Below are 21,859 nucleotides of genomic sequence, written 5' to 3'. Positions count from 1 at the left end.
TAATATAATGTTGGGAAAAAAATAAAAAACTATGGAAACACTACTAGAAAAAGTGCCTTTGGCACCGGTTGGGGATGGCCTTTGGTACCGGTTCTTACAACCGGCACTAGGCATCCAGGACCAAAGGCTCTAGGCATTAATATCGGGTGAATGACCCGGTACCTTTGCACTGCGTCAAAAAAAATTGGGGCACATTGCAGTGGCTAGAATTCGAACCCGTGACCTCTTGTCTCATGTGTATCTCCTTTACCATCTCATCTACGAAGCAGTTGTGACTGAGGAGAAGATATTTTCCTTTTGAAGTAACCTGTGAAGCACTTTTAGTACCGGGTGGTAAACACCACCCGATACCAAAGGCTAGACATAGGTACCAGGTGATGTTTTCACCTGTCTAGCCTTTAGTACCGTGTGTACCGTGTGGTGTTACCACCCGATACTAAAGGATCTCTGGACATTCCCATGCACATCAAAAGTACCGGAACAAAGCTGAACCGGTACTAATGCTAGAATCAGTACCGGGTCATCTTGGTCCTGGTACATTTGAGGTGGACTGATGGCCTCTTTTCTAGTAGTGAAAAAATTAAATATTTTAAGACACTTTTAAACATACTCGTACTATAGTCTACATTCTATATATTAGAAACCAACAAGGTCTCTCTCTGGCCTTGGTCGTATTCAGAAGCACCTGTGTTGTACTTGTATGTAGCTTAACCATTAAATTGATTTGTTAGCTAGCTTCACACAGTAGTGGAGCTTGCTTGTATTCGACCATAGAGCACACAAGATCCTCTTTTTATAAAGTTTATCTTGCTAGTAGGAAAAAGAGGCATCAGGAGCTCATGTCCAAGCAGTTCCCGAAGGATACAGTGCCCGATTTTGTTTGGTCGAGCAGAATCTACATTGATGCTTTGCCAGCGGCAGTGCTGGTGCCGGCGCTTGAAATTGAGCGGCGCTTATCTGCTCCTAGGGCAGCTATGCAGTCTGTGCTACATCATGGACCAGTCTCTAGAGCTACTGTCATAGATTTCTTCCTGATCTGTAATATACGCAGAGAGCATGGGATATGTAGCTAGCACAACTGCAGAAGACTCTTCGAGTCGGGTATTCACACAGAGAAATCATGGTTTCCAGTAGTGTATGGATGCTCTTGTCTAGCTCGTGAATTCAGCCCATCAGTACAACTTCTTCTTCTTCATTGTTTCTGTGGTACTTCGTCATGCATTGCAGTTTCATGAGGCACAGACACGTGCTTATACAGGTGCCCACCATACCTGTTTTCAGTTCGATTATTCTCCCAATTCCCAGTTCAAATTGAAGAGCATGCATGCTGCTTCGACTTCAAAATTTAGGACACCCACGACATTTGTTCTAGCTTCCACGTTTTAAATTTTCTCCCCGGACTTCACCACTTTGTAATTCTAATGATAAGCCCATCATCCTGGTGAACTCGCATTTGGCAACTTGATTTTCTTCAGGAAAAATTCTTTTTTGATCATTCTCCAATACTTCCATGTGAACTTATCTTTGGCAAAGAATATAATTGCTCTGACAACTTTATTCTATTTCTATGTACACACGCTTATAAACCTTGGGATATGTTCTCATTATACATGAGACGAAATTCAGTCAACAAGAGTCAATTATGCAGAACTCGATATATACAGTAGATAAGTTTTGGATTTTTGTTTCATATATATGCCCAGTAAGACAGGACCCATGAACAAACTGTGGAAGTGAGATCATGGACAAGATCAAGTTCATCGAAACTTGTTTGGGTGATGTCGCCGTGGTGCAGGACATCTACTTTCGCAGAAGCGTTAATTTTTTCTCAAACATGCAGGAGAACGGTGTATCTTTGTCTTAATACATTACGGCAACATGCCCATCACGCTTAAGGTTGCCGGGATGATCAGAGCCCAGCCCGCCATGCCAATCATGTTGCATCAATGAGTGGTTAATGAGAATGCCAAACGATGTCAGTCGATGTGAAAGGCCACCTCCATTCGTATCGCCATCATTGTTGCAACTAACCCAGGCCTTTCACGGCGTTGTGATGATGGTGGAGACTGTCCCCTACCATGTCATGTGTATGTCATCATTTAGAGAGTATCCAGCTAATAATGTAGCAAAGGAACTTTGAATCTTCGTCCTTCTATAGATATTAACATTGGGAATCACTTAACGATGACTTTACTACAGGGCAGTGACATCTATATGCTGGTTGGTGGACAAGCAATTCCATGAGTCAGATCTTTGCAAGCATAGCATTTGTATATATATATATATATGACGACGTCTCTAGCCGGGGTGTGTATATATGTTGTATCCAGCCGGTCTCATCCACCAAGTTGATTTGTTTCCGATCCATATAGTGCTAGCTAGAGAAAGTGAAAACGAAATAGGGAATGTGAACAACAAATGCCATGATCAATTTTGGTTGTTGTAGAATTAGGTTGGATAAGGAGGCATCAGAAACCTAGACCCAAACAATGATAGAAGTACTTGAGCTTCAATTGTTCACTGAACAGGAAAATTGAAATAGAAAAGTGTAGAATCCAAGCCTGAGGCGTAAAGCAAAACAAGCACACAGAAGTTCAAATCATTTTTATTACTCATTTTTTTCATATTTTGGCCTAACATATGGTCACCACAACAACTTTTCATGTTTCTCTGTAAGCACCATTTTTCACTTCAATTAGCTAGGCTGGTGTTGACAAGCTAGATGCATAAACACTTGTAGATTATTGATTATGCAAGTAAATCAATCCAAATATGACTTCAACAAAAATGCATCAAGGAAGCAGACCAGTCATATCCTTTGACATGTCGCTATCAGCAGCATGAAATTCAAACCCAGATGAATGTTCATTGATGACATCTCACACCTCCGAATTTTGACCGGGAAAAGGCTTCTATAGTATATTTTCACCTATGATTTCTCTTATACAATATGGTATCAATAGCTAAAGGCTTAATATAATCCTAAAATCACTTTTTTATACAAATGTATTGATGCAAAATTTATGCACTAAATGTACATATAATTTAATGTTACATTGGTCGAAGTTTGCAAATTTTTGACTCCCTCCGATCAAAAATGTTTTACATTTTTGGATGGGGATAGTATCTACGCTATTACTGATCCTTTAGAATATTTACGACAACCAATGGTTCTATATATAGCGAAAGAGGGCATCCAAATGTTGTCCTTAGCACATATCACTAGGTATGTAGCAAAACTCCATTAAAATTTTCAATGCCGGGCCCACGTAAGGTTAATTTGGCGATCAATTATATGGCGAGCCATTCAATGTATACATTGCTACGACTTATTAGTACCGTACCTATACATTTAGATCATATATAACTGAAGGCCTCTGGAAATATATTGGCCTACCACCAAGATTTTTATGGAACATAGAGCATACATATTGATGAAGAAATAATGCATGATCCTTTTTCTCTGTGACATTTATCTTACTAGTAGGAAAAGGAGGCACCAGCAACTCATTCCAAGGGACACAAAGCTCGATGGATAGTCGCCAAAGCATGTGTGGCGGAGTTGTTTCCCTCCTTGGTTGATGGAGAGGCAGCAACTCAAGACTGTGTCCTGCTATCTTTGAATGAATAGAAGCTCTCGTTATGCAAAAAAAAAACCCCTCGATGGATCCCAAATTTTCACGTGGGACACAAATGGCAGATGCAGAAAAATAGAACAGTACTTAATCATGCATGCATCTAACATTTATATAGACATCATTAGATAGGACAAGTTCCAAGCCATATTTTTCTGTGTTGCATTACGGTCTCAATTACTCAATCATTTATCACTTTGAGCAATAGCCAGGAAACTAGAGGCTGGAGAATATGAACAAGAAATGCCACGATCTATTTGGTTGTAGAATCATGTAGGAAGAGGAGGCATCAGAAACCTTATGCCCAAGTTCTCAAGGACATGTTTGGGCTTAAGATACGCATGCCTTGCATGATATACGCGATAAGAATAAGAAGAAAGGGTAGCTGAGAGTGATTCTGTATTGACCAAAGTTTCGGAGGTACGGCTGGCAGTTGGCACTACGGAATTCGGGAATTGCCACATGCAAGCCCACAACCCTCTCTCCAGCGTGGCCAGTTCAACCGAATCTAGTGGCATGCATGCATGGGTTACTAGCACGTTATGTTAGGCTTTTGTTCATTTGCATTGCAGCGTTACACCAGCATGTTAGAAAGCATATTAGAAATGTACTCCCTCCGTCCTAGAATATAATGCAATCCAGTTACATTTAGGTTTTTCAAAGTCATTTTTTTCAACTTTGACCAACAATATCTCTAAAAATAAATTATTTTAAATAGAAAAGTTACATTTATAATAGTTGGTTTCATGATAAATCTACTAACATAATTTTTATATTATTAGCCTCTATAATTATTTTGCTATTTGTAATAAAAACTGAAAATATTTAACTTTCAAAAAGTCTAAGCATAGCTATATTCTTGGATGGAGGGAGTATATATGCATGCTGCTAATTAAATGCTCCGTGAAGTGGGCTGCTAGTTAACGAGTAGGGGTGGAGAGACTAAATTAAGGCCAATATGTGAAGCAAAACAAGCCCAAAATTAAGGCCCAAATTATTTTGGTTACTCTCGTCTTTGAGCTAGCAGAAATACTTCCTACACCTACAGTATCAAGGAAGCAGATCTTTACATGTGGCTCGAAGCATGATTCTCAAGTACGTACTGTTTAATGCATATTGGTGATTCTCCATGGTTTAATAATGTGACTTGTCTACTGTCAAGCCTTCAAGATGTTTATGACAAACAATGTTTCCATAGCAAAAGAAACCACATGTTGTCCTCAGACGCACCTCAGTTAGGCAGACACTTTATTCCAACCATTTAAATAAACATACTCATTACTGCAGTCTACCTGCTATATATCAGACACCAACTAGCAGGTCTCTGGCCATACTTGTTTTCAGAACTCAGGAGCACTGTGTATGTTCTACTTGCATCTATATGTAACCCAACCACCAAGCTGATTTCTTAGCTAGTTTCACACAGAGCTTGTTGCCTCTATTCAAACAAAGAGCATGCATGCAAAAGATCCCTTTTTTATTTCTGTAAGGTTTATCAGCTTGCTAGTAGGAAAAGGAGGCATCAGGAGCTCATGCCCAAGACGTTATCCTACGGCGCGTGAAGATCTTCTTGTCGAGCAGCATCCTCCAAGAGTTTCGCCAGTGCTGGCGCCGGTGCCGGCTCTTGCTATTAAGCGGCGCTTACCCGCTACTGAGGAAGCTATGCCACTCAGCTGTATCGTGGTCCACCCAGTGGCGGAGGTAGGATGGGGGACAAGGGGGGCTGAATCAATGGAGTTGTTAATTTGTATGAAGATTTAATGGTGATTTAATGTTTTTGCTACAGTATTTTAAGTGTGATTAGTTGCTTTAGGGGGGCTGGAGCCCCGAGCCCCCTGTGCATCCGCCGCTGGGTCCGCCTATAGAGCTACTACCAAATTTCTGCTTCTGGATCTACAGCAAACACAGAAAGTGGAGGATCAAGCACAAGACGTGGCTTACTCTGGACGTTTGGGCTAGGTTGAAGAGGGTGATTCAGCTTCAAAATTCAGGGTACCCCTGGGCTTTGTTATAGCTTTGTGGTTTTTAAATTGCTTCCAGGATTTCACCGTTTGTATTTCATTTCTAATGATGAACCCCGCCATCTCTCGCCATCTCTCGGTGAACTCGCATCGGGGAACTTGATTTTGATTTTCTTCAGAAAATTTTTCTTTCTGATCATTCTCCAACTGTCCAACACCCTCCGGGTGAACTTGCCTTTGGCAAAGAGTAAGGAGTTCAATTCCTTTGAGACCAATATTCATTCTCAAAAATATTCATTCTCAGATCTGATTTTTTCCTTTTCTTCCTTTTTTGTGTTTTTTTTGTTTTGGGAAGAGTGAATATAAACATGAACCCTGAGTGTTGACAGTGTGTCCATGTGGTGCTTGTATGGGCTGTACGGGCACATGTAGACTAGATGGGCCAAAAGCACAAAAGTAAGGTTCTGACCCTTCAAATGTTTTCTAGGTTAAGAGGCCTCAAGCTTAGAGCCTGTTCGACTGGTCTAGACTTGGCTTGGCTTATTACGACTTATTTCCTCTCATACAATACTATTCAATCTACCAGCCGAGTACTATTCATTCTATCAGCCGAACATGCTCTTAGTTTGCCCTTGGCTGAGGTGCTAAGCATCCCTATTTTTATAGTAATTGTTTGTGATAAAAAAGTTCAGAGGTAACTTTCAAAAAAAAAGTTCAAATGTATGGATGAAAACTTTATTAGGTCAGCCTTTGTCATTTTTTATTTCTAGAACGTCTAACATATTAGTGGAGTAATGGTGTTAAGAATCACTGTGATGGTGGAGATTGTAACACCCGTATTTTCAAATTAGATACCTAAATAAATTTAATCAGGTTTTCTATAGGTTCGATAAGGTTTATTTATTTTATCTCGAATTTAGAGCATTTATCGCAAGCTTAAATAAAATATTTAGCCATAAAATAAATGTAAGAAAAATATGTTTGTGCATCTCATGCTGTTTTGCATCTTTTATTTGTTTGGTGTTCAATTTAATTCGAATCCTTGTGTTTGAATTTGAATTGAGAGTGCTTGAACCCCTTTTCTGAAAATGGAAAACTCTTCCCTTTCCCCTAAACCCTTTCCAGCCCAGCCCAGCCCATCCCTCTCCCTTTCCCTTTTTCTTTTCCCGCGGCCCAGAAACCAGCGCCGCCGGCCCGTTCCCTGCCTCCCGGCCCAGTCCGGTCTAGCGCCCCCCTCCCCTCCCTGTCTCACCTCCAGGCGGGCCCCACCCATCGGGACCGTCTCCCTCCCCCGACCGAGCCGGACTCAAGCTCGAGTCCGACCCGGCCGCGCGCGCCGCCGCGCCCCCCCTTGGGCCCGCACGCCCAGGCGCCAGGTCGCCCCTATAAAAGGAACCCGAGACCCCCCCTAGACCTCGCCAAACCTGCAGCCGCCGCCTTAGCCCTCGCTAACCCTAGCTCCCAAAGCCGATGCCTTCGTTGAGTTCGGAGCTCGCCGCCGTTCCGCTCTGCTTCCTCGACGACATCGCTGCTCTGGAGCTTCGCTGTGGTGAGAGGAACCTCGCCAACCTCTTCTCTCCCTCTCTCTCGCTCTGTTTCGGCCGCTTTAGCTCGCCGGTGCTGCCGCTCTGCCATGCGCCGCCGCGAGCTCCGCTCTGCCCGTGCTAGCCTGCGCCGCTGCCCTAGATGAGTTGCCCGCGTCGCGCTCGTGCTCCCAGTGCAAACCCCGCTCGAAATCCAAGTCGGACGGCCGTTTTCGGCCCATGCCGGCGATGCGCCGCCGCCGGGAGCTCTACGCCGCCGCTAGCGCCGCCAGTCGCCCCGACCGCTTGCAGCCGTTAGATCCAGATCGGACAAACCAGATTAGATCCCATCTCAGTCAACTAAGTCAGAAACCGGTCAACTGTGTTGGTTTTGCACATAAGCCCCTCTGTTTTTCCAAAATTAACCCACCGTCCACTGCTGTTGAAAAGTATTTACAAAACAGCCCCTATTTTTATGATCTAGCCCCTGAGTATAAGGTTTAATTGCGTTCTAAACCTAAAAACTTGTTTTATCCATAACTTTTCCGTTTTAGATCCGTTTTTTATGATTCTTGCGCTCACGCGATCGTTGCAACGAGTAGTATAGTTTAGTAACCTCTTCTTGTACGGTTTATGTTGTCTGGTGTACTGTTTCTTATTGTTTGTACTTGTTTGTTTGTATGTGCGTGTGCGATGCGATAGACGATCCGCAGTTCAAGGAGCAGCAGCAAGATCAAGGCTTCGGAGGGCCGGACCAGCAGCAGTTTGAGGAAGGCAAGTGGACCCTTGATCATGTTTTTGACCCATGAAATCACCAAATCATGATGGGAACCGAGTTAAGGACATGCCTAATATTGTTTACCTTATTCCTTGACCAACTTGGGTTTATTTTCATGTTGGGTAGCTATGCTAGTTGCTTAACCTTGGTTATGGGTGGATAATGTTAATACCAATGCTATACTTGTTTACTTCATGTTCATGATGGTTTAATGTTGTTAATCAAGATCATATGTGTGAATTGGAACATGGAGAACCACCCAGGAAAACAGTGCAACCACAATACTATATGGCTCTGGTCTTGGCTAAGTAACTAGATGATCTATATATCGTGCTGGGGCATTTGATTGGTGGATTTTTTGGGTTATCGTGCTTTGAGGAGCGGGTGAAGGAAGCTTCGTCTTCTGAGTCACCACAGAAAAAGGGACTAGTGCGTACATATAGTGATTCTTTGGAAAAACCTCGTAGTGAATCCCTAGCCACTCACCAAAAGAAGTGTTTAAGGGCTTTGCAAACCCGGGCGACATGGGAAACACGAATTGTGGGTAAAGTGTACAACCTCTGCAGAGTGTAAAATTAACCGGTTAGCCGTGCTCATGGTCAAGAGCGGCTTGGACCCTCACATGATAATTGAACTTGAAGTTGATCTAAATCGACGCTTTTATTTATGGTTAATTGTTGTTTATCTGTATATATATGCTTATCTTGTGGGTTTAATGATATATACTTATATCTAGATAATGCTTGCTAATAAAATATGATCAACTAAAATTGCTGAGTGCAGTTAAACCATGTCAGCTATTCCTTGAATTAGCCTTGCATATATATTATAGTTGTTTACCTACCACTTGTTGAGTACCAACCATAAGTGTACTCACCCTTGCATACTTGCTGCTCAGACCATAATAACAACTGTCCGGAGTTTCCATAAGACTTCGAGGATTTCTAGGCGTATGTCTCCCAGTCATCTGCCTGTGCTGAAGAAGATTCCGCTGCTACTTTATAGACGTTTATTCATTCGCTTAAGACATTTGGTTTTGTAATAAAGTTACTTAATACTCTCTTTACGCTTGCACTGGTTGTGATATTCACTTTATGGTCAATCATATGTATGTAAACTGATCCTGGCGCATATATGAGATGCATTCGGTTTGCCTTCATAAACCGGGTGTGACAGAGATACAATCCCTTGCTAGAGGACTCACATCATTCAAAGAAAGGTTAGAGTTCACAACTCCTCTCCATCAACAGACAATAATGCAACAACTGTGGGGCAAGGAGGCATGGTGGAAAGGTTAAGGACGGTCAAAGAGGTGATGATACAATAACGCAAATAGAGTTGATGATGCATGTGAAAAAATCATTTGCCCATGAGTTAGAAATAAAAGAACACGTAAAATGTGATTGACAATAAACTCGATATATCGCGAATAAGAATAATGATTAATAGATATGTGTCTACACAGAGAGGACAAATCCTGTTGAGAGAGCACATAGGAGCAAACTAAGGCAGTGGCCCTGTTTGGATCCATGGGTTAGAGTTAGATTAGAGCCATCTAACCCAAAAATAGCCAAACAGGGTGGGTTAGAGTGGGTTAAATGTATCTAACCCACCCCAAAAAACAATCCCCCCAAGGGGTGCTTATTTGGGTTAGAGTTGTGGGGCCCACATTTTTTTCCAATCCGGATCTGGCTGTGGCGACCCGTTCCCCTCCCGAGCCAGTGCACTCCCTTCCGTTCGACCCCCTGGCGATCAGGGCGCCTGGCGGCGGATCCGGCGCCGCCGCTCGCCCTCCGCCCTGCGCTCGCCCTCCCCGGCGCTGCTCCCCTCCGAGCTCGAGCTGGTCCCTGCTCCGCTGCGCGGCCCCCCCTCCAAGCTTCTCCCTGGCGCGGCATCCCTGCGCTCCCCGGCGCGGCCTCCCTCCAAGCAGCTCCCCGGTGCGGCCTCCCTCCGAGCGACTCCTCGACGCGGCCCTTCTCCGATCGGTTCCCGGCGCGTCTTCCCTGGCCAAGCGTCCCCCGACCAGCGCCAACGCATGTCCAGGACCCCCTGTCTCCAAGCTCCACAATGGACGGGGATGGCTTCGACGGGGATGGCTTCGACGACAACGGCAACGACTGGGCCTCGCAGGACTCCTTCGCCGGCGCCAACGCCTGGAGCCAGCAGCCGTCGGCGAGCGGCCCTGGTCGCGGTCCCCTGCCCGCGGCGGCTTCGACCTCAACTCGCAAGCGGCCGCAGCAGAGTTCCCGAGTCTTCGACAATACGGAGCCTTCCTCCAGGGCGACGACGTCGAGCTCCCCCCTGGCCGCGGTAGGAGCTCCGGACTCCCTCCTTATCATGCACCCCGTGCCGGAGCAGGAGATGGATGGACGACTCCGACGGCACCCTCCACACGGCAGAACCTCTTTGGCGGTAGCTCCTCTGCGGGAGCCGGTCGCGAAGGAGGAAACGGCGGTGGCCTGAGGCAGCGCGCGAACTCGGCTACCGTGGCACCCAACCGCCGTCGTCGAGGCACCCGCGCACCGGCGTCAGGGTCAAGCGGCAGCGGCCTGCGTGGACGGCGTCCCCCTGCACCGAGGAGTGCTGGCCGTGGGCAAGAATTCGGCTCCGGCGCTCCCTTCGACAATGTTGACGATAATGATGTGGAGGAGTTAGCGAGCTCCGGCGGTCTCCCGGTGAGCCAAGTCACTCGAGCCCAATGGAATGATTCAAATAATGCTTCCATGTTAGAATTGTGCATTGAGCAACGTAGAGCAGGAAGGTATAATGGTGCACAAATGAATGGTGATGGGTACCGAGCCGTTGTCGATGGATTACTTTCTAGGAGGGGGTTGGTGTATAGCCGCCAACAGGTGAAGAACCAACTAGTGATACTCAAAAACATCCATTCTTTCTGGCGGTACTTGCAAGTGCACACAGGGTTGGGAAGAAATCCAGATAGAGAATTTGGTGCCTGTGATGCGGATGAAAATTATATGCCAATGCCTAGCTCTTCTGATTCCGATTGGCCAGAAGATGAACCTCTTGTTGAAGATACAAACATGAACGAGTTCCGTGATGAGTTAGCTCATGCTTTGTTTTATGGAGTGTAATTTTTTTTGCCATAACTGAGGACTTGTATGTTTGAGTGAGACATCTCATTTGTATGGATAATATAATTTTTATCATGTTTTTTTTACTTTGTTTGTGGAGATGATTTGTTTGTAACATTTATGAGTGGCAGGAGGCCACACAAGAGATGGCCACAAGAGATCCAGCTAGAAAGAGCATTTAAATGACCAAATGATTGGAAAAATGTCTTTAAGCCAACTCTAACCCTTACATCCAAACACTACTTTAGTTAGAGTTAGTTCAGAGTTAGTTTAGAGTTAGAAACTAACTCTAACTTCTAACCAAGTTAGAGTATCTAAACTGGGCCAGTGTATTCACTGGGCTGGCCTTTTTCTACTTGAGCAACAACCTCTCCTCTTTTTCCTTCAAAAAAAAACCTCTCCTCTTTTACATCGGAGCAGCTTCACTTTATGCAGCAACACTGCAGGCTACAACCTAAAGCAGCAACACCTTTCTACCACCTCACACCATCATCTCTTTATTATTTGTTTTCCTCTTCTGGGCTGGGTCCTCTCTCAAGCAGGGTTTTATTTCCCAACCGGAAACCGGTTACCGCCGCCCTCCGGTATCGGTTTACCGGACCGGTTAGGCCGGTAACCGGTGGAAACCGGTTGAATTCAAATCCAAATTCAAATAAATTCAAATTTTCCCGTGCAACCAGTTCCGACCGGTTTACCGGCCGGTTTGACCGGTTTACCGGCCGGTTTTACCGGTTTACCGGTCGGTTTGACCGGTTTGAAATTCAAACGCTCCCGTGCAACCGGTTTACCGGCCGGTTTTACCGGTTTACCGACCGGTTTGACCGGTTTACCGGCCGGTTTGACCGGTTTGATCGGTGGGCCTTCATGAGCCGGCCCATTTTTTTTCTTTTTCTTTTTTGATTTAACTTTAAATTCCCACAAACTATACTAAATGAATGAATTTTTGAGAAAATTTGACACCATTAGATTCATCACACCTTGAAGTATTTTTAGGAATTTTTTTGGGAATTTTTTATTTTTTGAATTCAAATTTAAAATTTGAATTTTGGCCGGTTGGGTACCGGCCGGAACCGGAACCGGACCGGAGGTCAAACCGGACCGGTTCCCACCGGTTAGGTTAACCTTGCTCTCAAGTAGAAAAAACCTCTTCTCTCTATCATCACTCTCCTTCCCCTGGAAGGAAAAAACCTCTTCCCAGCTCTCGCTCTCTCTCCGTCCCGGCCGCCACCGTGTCAGGCCTCTACAGCCAGGGCTTCTCCCCTGCAAGAACCCTCTCCCCCCAGATTAGGAGCAACCCCGATGCTGACAGGTACTACTGATTTCTTATCCGATTGCTCCTTACTGATTCTTGATCCAAAGATTGCTCCTCCGGCTCCTTCTTTCCCCCTTACCCTTGTGATTGATTGGTGGTGCGATTCTTGCTTGGCTTCTTTGCAGCCAGTACTTGGCCGAGCTTCTTGCCGAGCATCAGAAGCTGGGGCCCTTCATGCAGGTGCTGCCGATATGCAGCCGGCTGCTCAACCAAGGTGAGATCTTTTTGATCCCTCGCTTACTGTTGCTTGCAGATTGGTGAGAAATCCTTTTGCGGATGAGTACTGGACTATCGGAGAGGGTTTCTCTGCAATCGGGATTTGGGAATCGCCTGAACCCAATGCTCGGATGGCTGCTGATCTTTTCTGCAGCTTATGTTTTGGGGGGATGGTTTGGGCGGTGATTGGATAGGTGGCACGCTGCCATCTTGATATTTCGTATCTAGCACTGAACAATCTTGTTAGTCTTATTGACCTAATGAAAACCTGCCTATTGCCGATGGATTGGCCTTTAAGTATGTAGCGAATTGTTTTAATTTGCTAGCAACTTTTGTTATATTTTCTTGGTTGATGCTTGGTACTAGTTCATAGAGCATATGGAGATGTAACTAGCAATGAGCCCGTTGAATGTGGAAGGTTCTTTTTGGGGATGGACATCCATTGTTGGTTGCTTCTTCATCGCTTGCATTGTGCAGAGTTATTAGGTTGGTTGTATGTATTGCACTACATTTGGTTTTGATCATCTTTTTTAGAAAATATAATTCATTATTTTCATTTGGGGAAATCATGTCGAGGATAAATACTATGCACTCAATGAAGTGGTATTTGATATGTTTCCTTTTTTTTTCCTTTTTGTGGTGCTGTTCACAGCACATAATGCATCTTCTCTCTATTTATGTAGGCTGGAGCTTGCATACTTATCCATAAATGTTGAAAACATCCATTTTTTATATCATGCATGAGGCTTTATCTCCTTTTCTATTTTTCAAGTGTGGCCTACAGTTTTACCTAAGTAAATGGACTGAATAACCACTAATTTTCTGTTGGAAAATGCTGTGCATACGGCTGGATCACACAACCCCTGCATACGACTAGCACCGGTGCTGTTACTGTTTGTGCACTGAGCGGTGGGCTGTGACTTGGTCCGTTGGTCACATGTGGGTTATACATCCTAGTCGTATGTGTAGAAAGTCCTTTTCTGATTAACCACGTAGCTACTTTGACCTTTTTCAATATTCAAAACAGGAAGTGACCTTTTTTCCTTTAAAAGGCCTTTATACGAGGCCAAACTCGCTTTTTAAGGATGCTGATTAAAAAATACAAAGGGAACTGTAGTTTACCTTAAGATTTCTGCATTTAGGCGGAAGGACTAGACACCTCTTACAGAAACTGAACCCTTGGGCTCCCCTCAAAAAGATTGAGCTGCTATTCATGCACTGCTAATTCTGAAAAAAAGGGTTTTCTCCTTTTGTCTTTGGTCTTAAAAAATGAATATCATATCTTATTTTAGATTGGTATTTTCCTCTTCCTGTTGCATATATGGATTTTTGACAAAACTCATCAGACTATCTATCAAAAAGGAAAGTTGAAGGCACAGACCGGATTGAAGTATAAAATTTATAGTTGACCATAGAAATGTATATGAAACTCTGGATCTACTGCTCACAAGGAACCGGTTTCGCATTATGTAACATTGGAGATGTTTTTCAGCTTCCACTCTTTCCTGTATATGTGTTCCATACTGCACTATGATTTTGATTATAGTAAAGAGTAACATTTTGCGGCAAATTATCGAAGCCTTCCCAATTCTGACTAGTGGACTATGATTCATCATTTGTGTTACATAGAAATCATGCGTGTATCAAGCATGGTTCACGACCATGGATTCAGCGATTTTGACAGGCGTCGGTTTAGAAGTCCCAGTCCTATGTCTTCACCAATTGTCCGGCCTAATCTACATGGCAATGGATTTGGTCCTTGGAATGGGATACCCCAAGAGGTACACATAATATGTTAATCAATGTAATAAAATTCCTATTTTGACATGTTTTGGCCTCTTCGATAACCATCTTTTTTATGTGTGTTTTTTTGGATTTTCAACTCTTGTTACGTTCTGGTGACAGCTTTACAATCATGTAGGCTATGATTATCTATCAAATGGTATCATGTTCTGTAGTGAACATACTTCAGCCTAGGATTTGTCTATTTCATAAATAATAATTGGTTTCAATATAACAGAGATTGGTATTTCCTCCTCCTGGAACAAGTATGGACTGGCAAGGAGCACCACCAAGTCCTGGCTCTTATATTGTGAAGAAGATTATACGCTTGGAAGTTCCCGTCGACTCCTACCCAAATGTATTGCCTCCCACAACATGTGCAGTTTATCCTTCAGCACTGAATAATGTTTCAGTTCTAATATGTTCCACTTTGAAATTTCTCCAGTTCAATTTTGTGGGGCGCATTCTAGGTCCAAGAGGTAATTCTCTAAAGCGGGTGGAAGCATCAACTGGCTGCCGTGTTTTTATTAGAGGGAAGGGTTCCATTAAAGATACAGAAAAGGTAACCAAAATGTTATATTTCATAATCATATCCCACCTATGTGCTTGTGTAATTTCTGGTATCTTAAGTTTAGAAAGGTATTATAGCCTGTTGGATCAAGGATCTTCTCTAACATATTTAATGTAATGTATGGTCATGGAACTCTACAAACTACATGCCACTTCAGTTTTTTTTCCTGACTTGTAACCCTAATGTTGTTTGACTAGTCTTGCTTTCCTCTGACCTTTGCCATCACTGCAATGGGTTAAACTTTGGTATTCATGATCTTCAAATTCTTGCCTGACTTGACCAGCAAAACTAAAACATATAAGGACAGGCACAACTTTGTTTTGGGTTAACACTTTGGTACTGTTCAAAGCAGATCGCATATGCATGCTGCCTTGCTCATAGACCTCGGTATTGGCTTGGGACTGAGTGACAGAATATCCTGTTCAAGATCCAATCCTCGCATGGCATTCTGAGAAAGATCATCACTACGATGACTAAGGGTGTATCTGGGGAATTACTTTTTTTTCCACTAAAGAATACCCTATTCTCCATCTGCTATTTGTTTTTCCATCATACCATTGAAGCATCATTAGTTTTGGGTGTATACATCCTTTTCCATCCTAGATCCACCTGTATTATAAATATCCATTAACCTTACTAGAGCCCTCTTTTCAAGAAGCCTTGAAGAATCAGATCCATTTTCTGTTATTTTCCCTCACTTTCCCATGTCTTAGAAATTCGGTGCCTTGTAAAATAGTAGCATTTAGTTATGTATTATGGTCAAATGTGTTGGATTAGTGCAATGTTATATTTAGTTTAGGAACTCATGATATATCACTGCTGAATGTTATCACATATATCTGGATATCATATATTAGTCTGTTTAGATTTCTGTGTTTTCTGCTTGCAGTGGCTCGTGGTTACCTTTGGGAAGGAAGTATTACCTCCTTAACTTATTATTATCACTACACCATTATTATGATAATCAAGAAGTCAGCTTTTATCATTCCCAGCATTAATCTTTATTACTTCATATTTACAACTCATATGGTCCTACTGCTCCATTTTCTCTCTTCTTCTTTATTCCCCAAGAATATACAGTTAGGCATTTTTGTTTTGATTGCTTTAGGAGGAGAAGCTTAAAGGAAAACCTGGGTATGAACATTTAAATGAGCCACTGCATATATTGATTGAGGCTGAGTTACCAGCGAATATCATTGATACAAGACTGAGACAGGCACAAGAGGTCATGGAAGAACTGCTAAAGCCAGTGGTCAGTTCTTTTAGTATATAATAAAATTCTGCGTGCGGGGTCCTCTTCTGCGATAGATAGAATTTTGTAGGGGTACTCTTATTTGAAGTCGTGCAAGAATACATGATCCGTGCATCACTTTATTTTGAAATTTGGATATTTGTCACTTCAAATACTTGTCAAACTTCCTTTAGTTGGTAAATTGCTGGTAAAGGCTAGTGGTGTCAAACTTTGCCTCACTTTGTATCCAGTGACTAGTTGCAGCTAAAATGAAGCATTGTTTTACAATGAAAAGAAATTTATGTCCCAAAACTTGAAGGTGTTATAGTGCATAAATACAGTGGAAACTTTCTCAAAATACAAAACATTCATACTTTTGCCAGAAAAAGTTTCAACTGCATGTAAATAATAATATTCCCTGAAATAAAAATGAGTGGCATGTTAGGGGGTATGTGTACAATCTTTTTACACTTTATCTATATATAACTTTATTTGATATGTGTAAATCTCCCTCAGAGGATACTATGGTATTATGGTGTCAAAGGTGCAGAGGCCATGTCATGTATCTCTTAACTATTTGTGGCTTGTGGGTTATTAATAGATTCAGTAGAGAACACATGGCTATTCACTAGAGAGAGCCAAGGAAGAAATGGCATGCTAAAAATCTGATTTTGTTGACTTTTATCATTTTATAAGCTAGGTTAGGCTAATTGTGAGCTACATGTGGTTTGTTCTTTAAGAGCAATTATTGCCCTTTCGCTCAATGTTTCTGTAAATTGGTTTTCACCTACCATGCACCTTATGTGCATATATTGTATTTTCCTTATACTTTCCTGTTAAGTTCTTTTGAAAATCCGAAAGTTCTTTGAAGTAAATACTTGTTTTCCTTTTATGTAGGACGAGTCACAAGATTTCTACAAAAGGCAACAACTTAGGGAACTGGCCATGCTAAACTCAACTCTGAGAGAAGATAGTCCTCATCCTGGAAGTGTCTCTCCTTTCAGTAATGGTGGCATGAAAAGGGCGAAACCGAGTCAGTAGCTAGGGAAGCTGCTTCTCCACCCTTCAGTCCTTCAAGGTGCAGCATCAACCATGGGCTTCGAGTCTTAAGCCTGTGCTGCTTATATCGTGGGTGCTTGTGTAAGAAAAGTTATGCGTTTGCTGGATGGTTAGTCTGGTATCAAGCGCATTTTCTCCTTCGGATAAGGAGAAATCAATGGCTGTTGAACCGTCTAGATCTTGTGTGGATCCAGGCGTGTTGTTGTAAGGTCATGGACATTCATTTTATTCATTATTGACTGTTTAACCCTAAGTAGCTTGTGATGCTGAGGATAGGTGGTTTCAGGGGAAAGACTAGGTAAGCCTGATAATGTGATCTATTCGTTTAGGTGTTTAATTAGCTTGTATTAGTCCCCTGTTACATTATGGAGTTGCAAAAAGAAACAGAAGATCATGGTCCACTCCACTCTATGATAGTTTGATGATGGCAGCTTTGAATGAACAATGTGTGATCAAAGTGCAGTATACTCGATGTGGATTCCCATATTTTTGTTTTACAGTACAAAGGGGATCCATGGGAATTCAATTAATGTGGGATTTTAGAACAAACAAATGGCTAGGTCTGATTCTACAAATTGAGTTATTAGAGTTGACATACATCTTTTGACCAGAAAAAGTTAGTGTACATCTTTACTTGCCCATTTGGTGCACCCCTCGGTCACAAATAAATAAATGACGTGTTTTTCTGGATTTCTTTCTCTTTACTCGACCTTTTTCTTTATTGATTTGATGTGAGGCTCTTCTATGTATTTGAGAAATAATAATAAATAAACAAATGATGATTGGATCATTGATATGGTTTGCAAAACACAACTTTGATTAACATGTTCTCTTGTTGTCATATGTTTACAAAAATAGCAAAATTATATTGAATGAAGGAAAAATATAACTTTTTATATTGAAATAAAATTTGTTTTGCGCAGAACAAGTATTTTAGACGTGGGTCATGTGTCTCGGTAAAAAAAAAACAAGTAAAAACTGGTCGGGTAGTTCTGAATCATGGTAAGAAGGCACCCGCGAAGTCGCTCAACAAACGTTGATGACCAATTACCTCATGAAAACATTGATGACCAAGTTAGTCGTGAGTTCCGGCTCCCTTCAAAATGCTAACTACTTCATCTCAAAATGCTCTGATTTCCGCATTCCGCATTCGTTTGTAAATTGGGCCGCCGTGATCATCATCCTACCATGCATGGCAGCATGGGTACACAGATGACCTAGTGACGTCGCCTGACGAGGTAACCTCAGGAGAGCCCGTGTGTTTAGATGTTTTGCAAAAAAATTTTGCGATGGAATCTTACTAATTTGAAGTACTAAATGAAATCTATTTACAAAATTTTTTGCATAGATAGTTGTAAATCGCGAGACGAATCTAATAATGTTAATTAATTCATGATTAATTAATAATTAGTGGATGGTTACTGTAGCATCACTGTTTTCAAATCATGGATTGTGTAAGCTCATTAGATTCGTCTCGCGATTTACAGCCCATTCATACAAAAAATTTTATAAATAAACTTCATCTTGTACTTCATACATGCGTCGAATGCGTGGTGGCAGCAGCAGCCAGCAGCCATGCCCGCAGCAGCAGCACCCTCCGGAAAAGGTTATCGGTAGGTAGGGCCTACTACCTAAGCTATGCCCGCGGCCGGCGACGGCGGCGGCCGTCGGCGTGTCGGGGCTTTACTGCGGTAGGGACGCTTTGGCAGGTTGCACGGAAAGCCGTTTTCTTTTTTTAGAGAGGGGGTGCACGGAAAGCTGTTGCAACCAGCCGTGGGTTTCCGTCCAAGTTGGCCTCTCTCTTTGATATTTCGTGCCAGGCCCAGGCATGATCGTGGATAAACGCGTCCAAGTTGGCCCACGGGATGTCCGACGGGTGATGCTGCGGGCAGGGAGAGCCGGAGATGGGAGAAGGCCACTCCTCGCCTAGCTAGCTGCGGATCATATACGGCCGTGTCCCAGCAGGATATACGGGAGTAAGACCGTCCACGGTGGAGGAAGTAAATGAAGAAGCAAATACACTATTTGACACTGTAGATGTACTGTTTGGCACTGTAGACAGAAAGGACGTGGGAAACGAGAAGGGAGCAAATTTGCTCTTGCTCCCTCCGCTGTGGTCAGCCTAACGAGTGATATCCCACGCCCCAAAAACGGCGAAGATGGGTTTGGTCATGGCAAACTCGTGGGAAAGTGAGCGTTTTTATTTGCAAACAATTTTTTTTTGTCAAAACAGGATCTAAACAAGGCCAGTTACATCATCAACTGGTAACTGTTTTGACCGTTGGCACGCAGTGACGCAACGGACGGTTAGATCCTGGTGTCAGGAGCGTGCGCTGACAGAAAGCGCAAGCCTGCACGTGCGCAGGTTCACCGCTCGCCCCGTTTAGTTTACAGATTTTTTTCTACAGTATCTGTTACATCAAATTTTTAGATACATATATAAAATATTAAAAGAAATAATTAATTACACAGTTGATTGATTTTTACGAGATAAATCTAACGACATCAATTAATCTATAATTAAATATTAATTATCAAATAACAACGAAAGGTGCTACAGTAACCAAATCCAAACTTTTTCACCAATTAAACACCCCGCAAGAAGGATCACATGTACAGAAGCAAGTCTTCTTTTAAAACAAAGGAACTCGTAACTTTCACTGCCGCAAAAACTGCAGGAGGATCCAACGAAATGGCCGCAACGACTGCAACATCAGCAGCAGCAATTTTGCAATCTCCACGGCGAAGAACCTTGGGGCGGGCGGATCGGGGAAAAAATGTCAACGCATATTATTTATCACACAACAAAGGGTTCATCAGATTTTACAGATCAGATCAGTTCATCGTCCGCTGCAACTTCTAGCATCAGCAGCAGCAGAGCAGAGCAGCATATGTACACCATCATCATCAGTTCATGAATCAGAGGAGTTACAGAGGTTGTAGACATCAGCATCGATTGCAATCACGACGCGAGGAGGAGCTGGTACTAGTAAGAGATTCAGATTGGTACCGAAGAGGAAGAGGGCGGCGGGGGATGACCGGGCAGGTGGGCGGCGTCTCAGGCGCGGCTGGCCTCCTCGGCGGCGGGGGTGCGGAGGGCGGGGACGCGCCCGCCGCAGCCCGACCGCTTCTTGCGCTTCCCGGACAGAATCGCCCACACTGGCAGCGGCGTGAACGGCGGCGGCGCGGGCGGGGAGGCTGAGGAGGCCGCGCCGCGCTGCTTCCCGGTCTCCGGCAGCGGCGGCGGGGAGGGCAGCCGCTTCTTCGGCGGGAGCAGAGGCGGCGGCGGCAGGTACTGCTTCTTCGGCGGGAGCAGCGGCGGCGGCGGGAGCTTCGGCTGCTCCTCCCGCTGAAGCGGGCGTGGCGGAGGCGGTGGGCGAGGGGGCAGCGGCGCGGCGGGCGGAGGGGGGCGCGGGGGCAGGGGAGCCGCGGCGGGCGGAGGGAGCGGGTCGCTGTCGGTGGCGGGCGGCGGGTTGGTGGAGGCGCCCGGCCCGCGGATGCGGAGGCGCGCGGCGTCGTACGCCGCGGCGGCCTCCTCGGCGGTGTCGAAGGTGCCGAGCCACAGGCGGCGGCCGCGCTGCGGGTCGCGGATCTCCGCCGCGAACCGGCCCCACGGCCGCCGCCGCACGCCCCGGAACCGCACCCCCTCCGCGGCGTCGTCCTCCGCCTCCTCCTGCCCTCCGCCGCCGCCGGTCTGGAGCAGCACGCGGCTGCGCTTCACGCTCCTCCCCGCATCCGCCTCCCCCTCCTCATCCTCGTCCTCGCTGGAGGACGAGTCGGTGGCGTCCTCGTCGTGCACGATGATCCGCACCACCCGGCACCTCGGCGCCGCCATCGCCATCGCCGCCGCCCTCGCTATCTCCCTCACCTCCCCCTCCTCCACCACCCTCATCTCCTCCTTAAGGCTAGTAAGGTCCATCCCCACGCCTCCGCGCCGTCTCCTCACCCCATAGAGGAGCATCACAGCCTCAGCCCACGATCGCGGCGGCCATGGGCGGCTCCTCGGCTAGGGCTAGGGTTCCGGCGAGCGACGAATCGGCGGGTTTCGGTGGGGAGCGAGCGGGAAGGGAGAAAGCGAAGGGGAAATTGGGGACGGGCTCGAGGCGAGGCGGAAGGGGAAGAGTCTCGTTTTTAGCCGAACAGGGGCAGGGGGGTCAGGGGCGTTTCGGTAATTCCGCGGAGGCGGTGCCTTGCAAGGAATCTCCGCCTCAGGGCGGGGGGAGCCCACGTGGCGGGGCGCTCGCCGTGCGGGGCATATTCGCTGCGGTGGACGGGGAGGGGAGGCGGGGGAGGGCGGAATGACGGGGGTGCCCCTCGGGTCGGATCGCGAATATTCGGAAATTCAAACGAGGGTGAAACCGGCTGGGGGAGAGTTCGGACGGAGGACCGTTCCTAGAGGCTGCTAAAAGTGAGCTGGGCTCGGACAAGCTCGGCCCCGGCAGTTTCAACTTGCGTTTCAAGAAGAACCGGCAAGAGAACAAAAAAAAAATAATGTGAACCCCCGTGACATGATTATATGTGATTCGATAGTTTAACGATGTAGGGTTGGCACTGCATGTAACATACTTGTATTTGAGATGGCCGAAATGCCCTTCAAATAAAGGAGCAAAGGAGATGTTCACATGATTTGTGGACATGGACCCCTCAACTTGGGATATATTTCCTGAGGGCAAAATCGGAATGTACATGCTTACATGCG

At 44.9% G+C, this 21,859-nt stretch overlaps 2 protein-coding genes across 3 annotated transcripts; one reads left to right on the top strand and one right to left on the bottom strand.

Annotated features, from left to right (window-relative positions):
- The first annotated feature begins 11,400 nt into the window (after nucleotides 1-11,400).
- LOC120659748 (KH domain-containing protein SPIN1-like) lies at nucleotides 11,401-17,625 on the top strand. Of its 2 annotated transcripts, XM_039937975.1 has the most exons (8): nucleotides 11,401-11,520; nucleotides 12,116-12,298; nucleotides 12,427-12,515; nucleotides 14,147-14,298; nucleotides 14,538-14,657; nucleotides 14,745-14,861; nucleotides 15,979-16,122; nucleotides 16,999-17,605. In XM_039937975.1, the coding sequence occupies exons 3-8, from the start codon at nucleotides 12,476-12,478 to the stop codon at nucleotides 17,140-17,142; spliced, it is 717 nt and encodes a 238-aa protein (XP_039793909.1). In that variant the 5' UTR covers nucleotides 11,401-11,520; nucleotides 12,116-12,298; nucleotides 12,427-12,475; the 3' UTR covers nucleotides 17,143-17,605. The 2 variants fall into 2 exon arrangements, with proteins under 2 accessions (XP_039793909.1, XP_039793908.1); XM_039937974.1 differs by lacking the exon at nucleotides 11,401-11,520 and having other exon boundaries at nucleotides 12,131-12,298; nucleotides 16,999-17,625.
- A 2,301-nt stretch (nucleotides 17,626-19,926) lies between these two features.
- Nucleotides 19,927-21,288, bottom strand: LOC120659747 (WW domain-binding protein 11-like). The gene has a single exon (XM_039937973.1). It carries the CDS (start codon nucleotides 21,119-21,121, stop codon nucleotides 20,219-20,221), a length of 903 nt encoding a protein of 300 aa, XP_039793907.1. The 5' UTR covers nucleotides 21,122-21,288; the 3' UTR covers nucleotides 19,927-20,218.
- Nucleotides 21,289-21,859: the final 571 nt, after the last annotated feature.

This window comes from Panicum virgatum, chromosome 2N (assembly GCF_016808335.1).
Source record: "Panicum virgatum strain AP13 chromosome 2N, P.virgatum_v5, whole genome shotgun sequence".
NCBI classification, from domain to species: domain Eukaryota; kingdom Viridiplantae; phylum Streptophyta; class Magnoliopsida; order Poales; family Poaceae; genus Panicum; species Panicum virgatum.
Note: the sequence above shows the minus strand (reverse complement) of the source record. Positions and strands in the feature narration are given on the sequence as shown.

Excerpts from the sequence above, each read along its gene's own strand:
- LOC120659748 (XM_039937974.1), top strand. The coding sequence starts at position 12,476 with ATGCAGGTGCTGCCGATATGCAGCCGGCTGCTCAACCAAG. Across the intron at positions 12,516-14,146 it reads CAGCCGGCTGCTCAACCAAG|AAATCATGCGTGTATCAAGC; the intron begins GTGAGATCTTTT and ends TGTGTTACATAG. Across the intron at positions 16,123-16,998 it reads AAGAACTGCTAAAGCCAGTG|GACGAGTCACAAGATTTCTA; the intron begins GTCAGTTCTTTT and ends CCTTTTATGTAG.
- LOC120659747 (XM_039937973.1), bottom strand. The coding sequence starts at position 21,121 with ATGCTCCTCTATGGGGTGAGGAGACGGCGCGGAGGCGTGGGGATGGAC.